Raw genomic sequence first — 11,984 nt, 5'->3', positions numbered from 1 at the left:
GTAAGGACCATGGGGAATAGACGGGCTCCGCAGGAGACATGGGCACTTTAAGAAAGAATTTAGATTCTGGTGTGCTCTGGATCCTTCCTCTATGTCCCTCCTCCAGACCTCAGTTAGAGAAACTGTGCCCGGAAGAGCTGACAGTACAAGGAAAGGATTTTGGGAATCCAGGGTAAGACTCATACCACCCACACCAATCACACCGTATAACTTGTGATAACTTTACCCAGTTAACAGTATGAACAATCACAGAGCATCAGAGAAACCCTGATGCAACTGTAACATAACCCTTATTTAAGCAATAACTATATACAAGCATTGCAGAAGAAGTCCGCACTTGGGACGGGCGCCCAGCATCCACTACGGACTACGAGAAATAGATTGACCGGTAAGTAAAATCTGATTTTCTCTAACGTCCTAGTGGATGCTGGGGACTCCGTAAGGACCATGGGGATTATACCAAAGCTCCCAAACGGGCGGGAGAGTGCGGATGACTCTGCAGCACCGAATGAGCAAACACAAGGTCCTCCTCAGCCAGGGTATCAAACTTGTAGAACTTTGCAAAGGTGTTTGAACCTGACCAAGTAGCCACTCGGCAAAGCTGTAATGCCGAGACCCATCGGGCAGCCGCCCAAGAAGAGCCCACCTTCCTTGTGGAATGGGCCTTAACTGATTTAGGCAGCGGCAACCCAGCCACAGAATGAGCCTGCTGAATCGTGTTACAGATCCAGCGAGCAATAGTTTGCTTTGAAGCAGGCGCCCCAAACTTGTTGGAAGCATACAGGATAAACAAAGATTCTGTTTTCCTGACCTTAACCGTTCTGGCTACATAAACCTTCAAAGCCCTGACCACATCCAGTGACTCAGAATCCTCCAAGTCAGTAGTAGCCACAGGCACCACAATAGGTTGGTTTATATGAAAGGATGAAACCACTTTCGGCAGAAATTGTGGGCGGGTCCGCAATTCTGCTCTATCCGCATGGAAAACCAGATAAGGGCTTTTATGTGACAAAGCCGCCAATTCTGACACATGCCTAGCCGAAGCCAAGGCTAATAGCATGACCACCTTCCACGTGAGATATTTTACTTCCACCGTTCTGAGTGGTTCAAACCAATGTGATTTCAGGAAACTCAACACCACGTTAAGATCCCCAAGGTGCCACTGGAGGCACAAAAAAGGGGGCTGAATATGCAGCACTCCCTTTACAAACGTCTGAACTTCAGGCAGAGAAGCCAGTTCTTTTTGAAAGAAAATGGATAAGGCCGAAATCTGAACCTTAATGGAACCCAATTGAAGGCCCAAAGTCACTCCCGACTGTAGGAAGTGAAGGAAACAGCCCAGCTGGAATTCCTCCGTAGGGGCATTCCTGGCCTCACACCAAGCCACATATTTTCGCCATATACGGTGATAATGTTGAGCCGTCACATCCTTCCTAGCCACTATCAGCGTAGGAATGACCTCATCCAGAATGCCTTTTTCTGCTAGGATCCGGCGTTCAACCGCCCTGCCGTCAAACGCAGCCACGGTAAGTCTTAGAAGAGACAGGGCCCCTGTTGCACAAGTCCTGTCTTAGAGGCAGAGGCCACGGGTCCTCTGTGAGCATTTCTTGCAGATCTGGATACCAGTCCTTCTTGGCCAATCCGGAACAATGAGTATTGTTCTCACTCCTCTTTTTCTTATGATTCTCAGCACCTTGTGTATGGGAGGAAGAGGAGGAAATACATAGACCGACTGGAACACCCACGGTGTCACCAGTGCGTCCACAGCTATCGCCTGAGGGTCCCTTGACCTGGCGCAATATCTCTGCAGCTTTTTGTTGAGGCGGGATGCCATCATGTCCACCTGTGGCAGTTCCCACCAACTTGCAATCTGCGTGAAGACTTCTTGATGAAGTCCCCACTCTCCCGGGTGGAGGTCGTGCCTGCTGAGGAAGTCTGCTTCCCAGTTGTCCACTCCCGGAATGAACACTGCTGACAGTGCGCTTACGTGATTCTCCGCCCAGCGAAGAATTCTGGTGGCTTCTACCATCGCCACCCTGGTCCTTGTGCCACCTTGGCGGTTTACATGAGCCACAGCGGTGATGTTGTCTGACTGAATCAGAACCGGTTGGTCGCGAAGCAGGGACTTCGCTTGACATAGGGCGTTGTATATGGCCCTTAGTTCCAGGATGTTGATGTGAAGGCAAGTCTCCTGACTTGACCACAGCCCTTGGAAATTTCTTCCCTGTGTGACTGCCCCCCACCCTCGGAGGCTTGCATCCGTGGTCACCAGGACCCAGTCCTGAATGCCGAATCTGCGACCTTCGAGAAGGTGAGCACTCCCACCACAGGAGAGACACCCTGGCCCTGGGGGATAGGGTGATTAACCGATGCATCTGAAGATGTGATCCGGACCATTTGTCCAGTAAGTCCCATTGGAAGGTCCTCGCATGGAACCTGCCGAAGGGAATGGCCTCGTATGATGCCCCCATCCTTCCCAGGACTCGAGTGCAGTGATGCACTGACACCTGTTTTGGTTTTAATAGATTCCTGACCAGTGTCATGAGCTCCTGAGCTCTCTCTATCGGGAGATAAACCCTTTTCTGGTTTGTGTCTAGGATCATGCCTAGGAGAGGCAGATGAGCTGTAGAAACCAACTGCGACTTTGGAATATATAGAATCCAGCCGTGTTGCCGTTTCACTTCCAGAGAAAGTGATACGCTGTTCAGCAACTCTTACTTTACTGATGCATGCAAAAACCCCTACATTCTCTATTCCATATGTGTAAACATAGGGAGGAATATGTGTAAAATATATACAGTATGAATCTACATACTGTATATAGGTATAACAGTAAAAGCACCCTAGTTTTAACTCATATAATCTTTCTTGTGTCAGGTGATTCCCCAGCTGATAAATATTGACTTTGCTTGGGGAGGTCTTGGGGCTGATTCTGAGTCAGACACGGTGTAGATGCCACACACAGTTTGACAATATTTTAAGTTTGTGCATGCATCCAAGTCGCATAGTGCATGCGTCCTGATTTTTAGCACTCAAAGATGCAATGCAGAATCAGACGCAGGGTCTGTGAATTTTAGTGGGAGCTTGTGGGAGATAACGAGGGTAGCTAAGCTGAAGCAGTCCTATCACTGGCATATTTATAATGGGTGCAATTTGTGCCGTGCACACAGTGTCCAGGGGGGCCAACACCACACACCCATTTTTTTAATACTTACCCTCCGGATTCCCGTGTCGGCAGCACCAACACTACAGAAATCACCAGGAAATTGGTGCATAGATGATTTATTTCCAGCCACTTTATCTACACCCAAAGCTTAATAAATAGCCCCTAAACTGGTACATGAAATCCCTGTGATTTCAACTCATATTCAGTCTGGTTAGTCCTCATCAGTAAGAGAGAGGTATATTTAGAGTGACAGATATGGAAGTAGATGAGATTAGAAAAAAAACATATGATAAAACCAAAAGTATACCTTATTGAAGAGGAAACGCCAAGCTGAAGTATAAACGCGTTGGTATGTGTGACCGGCGGTCAGGAGACCGCCAGTCACAATACTGATGCCTGGATCCCGGCAGTTATATGGCCGTTTGGGGGGTGGGGGGGTGGGGGGCAAGCGCAACAAAACCCCTTGCGGGCTTGCTCTGCTCGCCACACAGCGGGCTCAGGTGATATTCCCACTCTATGGGTGTCATGGACTTCCACGAGTGGGAATAGTTTCGGTTGTTCAGCATGCCGACCAGCGGGATTGTCAGATGCCGGGATCCCAAAAACGTATCCCGTAAAAGCATTTGGTGCTTTTGACCAGTGTGTTATTTCTATAATTGCTGCCTACAATCACCTTGTTGCAGCAAGATTTATAGTAGCTTCCACACTCAAGATAAGTATGCAGATGCTTGTTTTATTTCTGAAATTATTTCATTGTTCTTTTCCTGTTTCTGGAGCCAGTTTAAAATAAAATAGAAAGGTGCCAGGACTTAGTACCCCTGATTACCAGAACAAAAAAACAGCAGGGGGCTTTTCTCAGCAGGGGGCTTATTCATACCACCCAATGTCCCGATTCCAATGTCGCGCTGTCCCACTCACAAGTCTTAGGGGTATATGCAATTGCGGTCGAATTGCCGCGAAAGTCGAAAAACGGGGCATTTTCGACAAAAAAAAAATGTCGAATTGGATTCGACAATGCAATACAGTACTTTTCGTCAAAATACCTGCCGTTTCAGATTTGACTTTTTGCAAATCGACATTTTCAAAATTCGACATGTCTGCAATGGTCAAAATGCGGCTTTTCGACAAAAGTATATTCAATTGAAGAATGTCGATTCGACAACAGTGCTTTTCGACAGCATTTTCATCAATTTCATTCTGGCTCACTTTGCTGGCGGGATCTAATAAAAAAAAATTTTTAAATTTATTTTTTGGGGGTTTTTGGATTGCTAATAGCATATCTCCTATATATTTGCCTTAATCTGTGACTCTGTGCTCGTAACGCTGGGCGGAGTCACAGAGCTGGGCGGAGTCAACTGCATCTGCTGCAGGGAGCTACCCCATACCCAGCGCCAGCAGCAGTCAGGTGCAAGACCCTACCTTACAGTTTAGGAGGTGAGGATGGCCACTAGCTGCCGGCTGCTGTGCCTGTCCTCCCCCCCCCCCCCCAATCACCTGTGACAGCGGGCTGTGTGCTGTGCGGGGCTCGAAAAAGGGGCGGGGCTACGGTGTCACGAGGGGCGGAGCTACACGGAATAGAGGGGCGGAGCTACACGGGACACGACAGCTGAACAATGGTGGAATCAGCATTGCAGTGACGGCCAGCCAGACTTGGTAAGTGGAGGGTGAGAGTGAAATGTGTGTGTGTGTGTGTGTGTCAGTGCCAGATTAAGGTCCATATGGGCCTGGAGCTGAAATTTAGGAAGGGCCTATTGTGTGCCTCGGCAGATGTGACAAGCGCTGCGGTGGTGTGACTAGTGATGTAGGGGGGTGATCAGTGTGGTGTGGGTGTGGTCTAAATAGGGGGTGTGGCCTATGCCATGTGAGTGACACAGTCACCACTTACTGACAGACACTACTTACTGACACACACACACACACACAACACAAAGCTTACTGACACAATCACCACTTACTGACAGACACTATTTACTAACACACACACTCACAACACAAAACTTACCGACACAGACACCATTTACTGATAGATATTACTGACTAACACACACAAACAACACAGATAAACGTACTGACACAGACATTACTTACTGACACACACACAACACAATACTTATACCGCTCTCACATCACAATGCCAGGTCCCACCTGGGAATTGGAAATGGGTCCATTCCTGGGTGGGACCCGGCATTTGACCCTACACACCGCCAACCCGACCCGGCAATTTGCCGGTTCGGGTTGCCATCTGTGGGCGGAGATTGAGTCGGCATCAGGTGCAGAGGCGGCGCTGGGAGATGAGATCATCCCTATGCAGTGAACGGGTCTCGGGTTGCATCGACCTGGGTGACCCATTCACACTGCACCGGACCTGGTATTTAACCCGAGAATAACCGTTCTTTATTCCCGGGTTGAATTACCGGGTCAGGCAATCCAGAATTCGCCCATGACCCCTTTCACAACACACATCGGAACGTGTCGACCCAGCAATATACCCAGTCTATACCAGGTTATTTTTGCGGTGTGAAAGGGGTATTACTGACACAGACACCCACCACTTACTGACAGACACTACTTACTGACACACACACACAGTACAAAACCTACTGACAGACACTACTTACTGACACACACACACAAAATGTGGCACCCCATCTGGGCTGCCATGGATATTTATGTGACTTCTGTGCCCTTTTCCCCCTCTACAAAATGCAGCCTGGCTGAACGCTTTGTGACTTGCTGCAGGGAAAGGGTTAAAGATATGCTCTGTGCTGTAGCTGGCATGCGCTGGGACAGTTAACAGCTGAGGGCTGGGACAGTTGGCAGTTGGGCGGCGGCCATCTTAGAAGGACAGAGAGCAAAGAGTGGAGCAGCGCTAATATCTGCATTGTGTAGGGATGTTCCCGGTGACTGGAAGGAAAGGAGATTGACGGCAGCAGCTAGGGGACTCTGTGATCAGCTACGCATATCCCTGTGAGAATCGGTGGATGATGGCAGCAGCAGAGACAATTGAGGCTGTGTTTAGGGACATCTTCTGGCATCCAAGGACAGTGATGAAGCTACTCACCTCCCAGTGTAGGAGGGTCAGGAAGCACCTCCTCCTTTAGAGCTGCAGCTGGTGAGCAAAGAGGACAGATCACACTCTCCTAGGGCAGTAACTGTGACAGGGGGATACATTACCAGGGGACACTGCCTAAAGGCTGCTGAAAGTAAGGCAGAAGTAAATAGGCATCACACTAAGTGAGAGAGACTTTGACACTACTTCTAATATCTGTGACTTATATGTTGACTAACAGCAGGAGACCCTTTTACCCTCCCCTACCTGGCAGGGTTGCTTTGTAGTCTACTAGTGCAGCACAAAGTGAGTTAATAAAGCGTCCGCATTTCAGGGAACATATTGATACAGTATTCAGCTGTTATTGCCTGTGGAGGAGACCCAGAAACTTTTGGAAGCCCCTCCCTGCCATCCTTCTATATGTAAAGTACAGTACATTAAGGCTCAGAACTTGCTAAACTGGGAAATGTAATAAGGAACTTCTGAGTACTCCAACGAGAACTGTGTAACTGGCCATAAGTAGTATATGGGGCCCCAGCGCTGAGATTTGTTATATTTTAATGCATTGTTTTGTGTAAAACATTATTTAGATTGTATTTGTGTTTTGCATTTAAATTGGCTTAGAACAATAAGGGTCTGATATGTCTTTGTATAATTTAATTCTAACTAAGAGAAATTGTTTGACTACCTTATTGATAACCATCCATTGGCAGGTTGTATTTGTCTGTGCTGTGTGAGACTTCAGATCAGCAAATTGAGTTCCAGCATAATAAACTGATTAATTTTGCCTTTTGTAAGCGATATTGAAAATTGTATTATTTTATTTCAAAACTGAAAACTGTTTTAATTGAGTCCACTTGTTTAATGCAAGATTCAGAAACCTTGTTACCACTTACTGAAGAAGCAGAAAACCCATGCCAACAGACCAATTATTACTAGTAAGGCATATATTCAATACTCTACACTAACATCATACTTCCCTGGGTGTTACATTTGGCGTCACTAAGAACAGGATCCGAACACACAATGTTATCTGGAAAGCAAGCTGCTGGGGATTCCTCAAGTACTCGTGCAACTATGGCTAGCTCAAATCCAATAACCTTGCCATATTACTTTGGAGCCCTATGGATTCCGACATATAGTGGAGATGCTCAAGGTTCTGATGGGAACGCTCTGACTGAATTTAAGAACAAAATGGAGTCTATGTTCCGCCTGTACCCACTGTCAGAGATACAGCAAGTGGAGATTCTAATAGGGCAGCTGAAAGGCACGGCATGGAGAGAGGTGACTTCATGGCCAGTGGATCAAAGAAAAACAGCAGACCTGATCCTGAGCCGACTAGTTGCCATGTTTGATACAAGAACATTGTCTGATCTTAAGGTGGCCTTTTACTCAAGAAAGCAGCAGCCAGGAGAAACGTTGCGTGATTTTGCACTCAGTCTACATGAGGCGCTACGAGAACTTCAGGCCTCCGATTCAACAGAAATTCGACCAACAGACGAAATTTTGATTAATCAATTTATAGACGGATCCCATGGTGAGATTGTGAAAGTGCATTTACGTTTACTTCAGTTACAGTTACCAAATAGCTCATTCTTGTGCTTCAAAAATGCTGCCATTAAACTGGTAGAGACAATACAGAGGCAAGAACTGTCCTGTCCTGAGATTCTGAGGTCCCAAGAAAATAAATATTCTCCAGCAATTGTGAAGCAGGAAATCATGGATACACACATACCAGAAGAAATTGTTGTACATGGTGATCAGGCACCAAAGACTGATATATTAAGTGCTATAGGCATACAAATCGCTGAATTGACCCAAAGGATAACTGAAATGTCACAGCAATTGCGGTATCTCATGCAGCAACAAGCAAAGTGCGGAGAAGAGATAGACTGGGGCATCAATGAAGGACAGCCCAGAAATGTGGACCTTCGTCCTGTAGTCCAGAATCAAATTAAAGTTATTGAAACACCAGCTGCAGACCCAGAGTCTGACGTTAGTCCAAGAAAAGTTATAGGGAGAGTCGTTTGGTTTAACGTGCGATATGGCTATGGCTTTATCAATCGGCATGATACCAAGAAAGATGTGTTTGTGCATTATACGGCCATAAAGAAGAACAACCCTAGGAAGTATTTCCGAAGCCTGGATAGCGGAGAAATGGTTGAGTTTGATGTTGTAAATGGCAAACAAGGTCCGCAGGCAGCTAATGTAACTGGTCCTGGTGGTGTTACGGTGCAAGGCAGCAGATATGTAGCAGATCCAAAGTGTTATTGGCACTATACATGTTACAGAGGTCCTCCACGTGATTATCAGCAAAGATACCAATGCAGTGAATGTGGAGATGAGCGTAAAGTAGAAGAAAATGCAAATCAACCACAGTCTGATCGGATCAGTTGCTACCCACCATGCTATTCAGAGAGAATATATGGACACACACAACTATATACTGATGTTTCACAGCAAAGTGAACCATTGGGTCGCATAGACCAGCTAATTGTGGAGGAACGAGTTGACCCAGGGCAGCGGAGCCTGCAGGACATAATTGGACCTCAGCTGCCTCCAGACTCAGCATGTGCGGGTGAGGCCAGAATGGAGGACATCGGTTCTAGTGCGGCCTACCTTGATCAGGCAAATTCAGGTGTAGCAAACCAGGAAGAGGTAACAGAGGAAGAGATCCACATGGCTATAGAGAAAGACTTGGAGGTTTCCCCTAAACCCAGTGCATCAGATACAGCTATGGTAACCTCTGAACTCCAAGTTCCTGCAAAATCATCTAATGAAGCTAAGAAGTCTGTGACTTGGCTTTTCCCCGAGTGGCATCGCAAAGACTGCGAATACACCACAATAAGTGGAGAAGAATTTATCTCAATTTTACAACAGACAGTGAGAAGACCGGGAAAGAGGTCCAAAGGGATTTCTTCCCATTAGATCCTGGCAATAGAAAATGCAAAAGTGATTATGTAACAAAAGTATCCATTTTATACAATAGTTTTGTAAGAAAGTGTAACTGGTTAAAGGGTTTAAATGTTATTGTTGCTATATGGCAAATTGATTGTGTCACTAATATTTATGGTACATTTGTGAAACTTAAAGTGTAGTCTTGAAAGTTATAGCAGAACTTCTTATAGTGTAATTTTGTTTAAATATGTTGTTATGTATAAACTGTATTTCAGTTTCAGAAATGCAATGCTCTTTGCTGAGGTTATGCAATGCGTGGGGACACGCATAATTCTAGTGGGCCAATATGTGGCACCCCATCTGGGCTGCCATGGATATTTATGTGACTTCTGTGCCCTTTTCCCCCTCTACAAAATGCAGCCTGGCTGAACGCTTTGTGACTTGCTGCAGGGAAAGGGTTAAAGATATGCTCTGTGCTGTAGCTGGCATGCGCTGGGACAGTTAACAGCTGAGGGCTGGGACAGTTGGCAGTTGGGCGGCGGCCATCTTAGAAGGACAGAGAGCAAAGAGTGGAGCAGCGCTAATATCTGCATTGTGTAGGGATGTTCCCGGTGACTGGAAGGAAAGGAGATTGACGGCAGCAGCTAGGGGACTCTGTGATCAGCTACGCATATCCCTGTGAGAATCGGTGGATGATGGCAGCAGCAGAGACAATTGAGGCTGTGTTTAGGGACATCTTCTGGCATCCAAGGACAGTGATGAAGCTACTCACCTCCCAGTGTAGGAGGGTCAGGAAGCACCTCCTCCTTTAGAGCTGCAGCTGGTGAGCAAAGAGGACAGATCACACTCTCCTAGGGCAGTAACTGTGACAGGGGGATACATTACCAGGGGACACTGCCTAAAGGCTGCTGAAAGTAAGGCAGAAGTAAATAGGCATCACACTAAGTGAGAGAGACTTTGACACTACTTCTAATATCTGTGACTTATATGTTGACTAACAGCAGGAGACCCTTTTACCCTCCCCTACCTGGCAGGGTTGCTTTGTAGTCTACTAGTGCAGCACAAAGTGAGTTAATAAAGCGTCCGCATTTCAGGGAACATATTGATACAGTATTCAGCTGTTATTGCCTGTGGAGGAGACCCAGAAACTTTTGGAAGCCCCTCCCTGCCATCCTTCTATATGTAAAGTACAGTACATTAAGGCTCAGAACTTGCTAAACTGGGAAATGTAATAAGGAACTTCTGAGTACTCCAACGAGAACTGTGTAACTGGCCATAAGTAGTATATGGGGCCCCAGCGCTGAGATTTGTTATATTTTAATGCATTGTTTTGTGTAAAACATTATTTAGATTGTATTTGTGTTTTGCATTTAAATTGGCTTAGAACAATAAGGGTCTGATATGTCTTTGTATAATTTAATTCTAACTAAGAGAAATTGTTTGACTACCTTATTGATAACCATCCATTGGCAGGTTGTATTTGTCTGTGCTGTGTGAGACTTCAGATCAGCAAATTGAGTTCCAGCATAATAAACTGATTAATTTTGCCTTTTGTAAGCGATATTGAAAATTGTATTATTTTATTTCAAAACTGAAAACTGTTTTAATTGAGTCCACTTGTTTAATGCAAGATTCAGAAACCTTGTTACCACTTACTGAAGAAGCAGAAAACCCATGCCAACAGACCAATTATTACTAGTAAGGCATATATTCAATACTCTACACTAACATCATACTTCCCTGGGTGTTACATACAAAACACAAAACTTACTGACACAGACACCATGCAAAATGTACTGACACAAACACTACTTACTGACAGACACTTCTTACTGACACCAGTGCTGCACACAGAATTTTTTTCTCTGTGGTACTGTGCCTGCGCGCTGTGGGCGTGGTCACATGTCATTAAGGGATGTGACCATGTGACACTAGGTGGAGTGGTTATATATTATGTGAATCCATGGCACAGACACCCCCTGTCCCTGCGGACTACAGAGACAAGGACAGCAGGATGTGACACTTGTTATAGAATAAAAAATATTATATATAAGCTGTGTACCCTGTTATGATGTGAATATTTGCTCCAGTGCCCTCCAGTTTTTCAAGCTGTGGACAGAGTACAATGAGGCAGCACTCCCGAGTCTTGCTGGTGCAGTAAGATTTATTCAGTAAGATTCTGGATCAATAAATCTTACTGCTCCAGCAAAACTCGGGAGTGCCGCCTCATTGTACTTGTGGGGAGGGGTCCCGACCATTAGAGTTACTCACCGGGGTGTAGTATGAGCTGCCGGCGGCCGGGTCCCCGGCGGCCAGCATACCGGCGCCGGGATCCAGACTGCTGGCTTCCCGACAGCAGGGCGAGCACAAATGAGCCCCTTGCGGCTCGCTGCGGGCACAGTGGCGCGCGTAAGCGCCACGCTATCCTCCCTCCAGGTGGTTCGTGGACCCCCAAGAGGGAGAAAAGGTGTCGGTATGCCGGTTGTCGGGATTCCGGCGCCGGTATACTGTGCGCCGGGATCCCAACAACTGGTATACTGAATACCACCCACACACTGCTGGCCCGGCACCCCATCGTCACTTTTTCTCTGCCAGTCTGCCAGGTGCGGGAGGGTGATGACATCACCTTCATGCTCCCAGCAGTCCTTTTCCTGGAAAAGGAAGAAGGTGCTGGCGGCGCCTCCGAGCAAGATCTAGGAGCTTGGTGGTGGTGTTTTACAGTGTGGCGGGGATATGGCGTACTGGCGGACACATTCTTAATGGTACGCCGTACGGGAGCGTTCCACCACACTTGCAGGACTGACTAACACACACACAACGCAAAACATATTGACACACATGACACAACACAAAACTTACACAGCCACACAC

At 46.6% G+C, this 11,984-nt stretch overlaps 1 protein-coding gene across 2 annotated transcripts in view; it reads left to right on the top strand.

Moving 5' to 3' along the window:
- The first annotated feature begins 5,808 nt into the window (after nt 1-5,808).
- The window catches only part of LOC135055029 (uncharacterized), a 259,820-nt gene continuing 253,644 nt past the window's right edge, over nt 5,809-11,984 (top strand). The window contains exon 1 of one of the 2 annotated variants that reach the window (XR_010243623.1): nt 5,809-10,027. Coding sequence is in view for 1 of the 2 variants with exons in the window: in XM_063958605.1 (XP_063814675.1) it covers nt 7,242-9,143 (1,902 nt within the window). In the remaining variant the exon portion in view is untranslated. Of the gene's footprint in view, nt 10,671-11,984 lie in introns of those variants that run through there. The other variant, XM_063958605.1, reaches the window with a different exon arrangement.

This window comes from Pseudophryne corroboree, chromosome 3, assembly GCF_028390025.1.
Source record: "Pseudophryne corroboree isolate aPseCor3 chromosome 3, aPseCor3.hap2, whole genome shotgun sequence".
Taxonomy (NCBI): domain Eukaryota; kingdom Metazoa; phylum Chordata; class Amphibia; order Anura; family Myobatrachidae; genus Pseudophryne; species Pseudophryne corroboree.
This window is presented reverse-complemented; position numbering and strand designations above follow the sequence as displayed.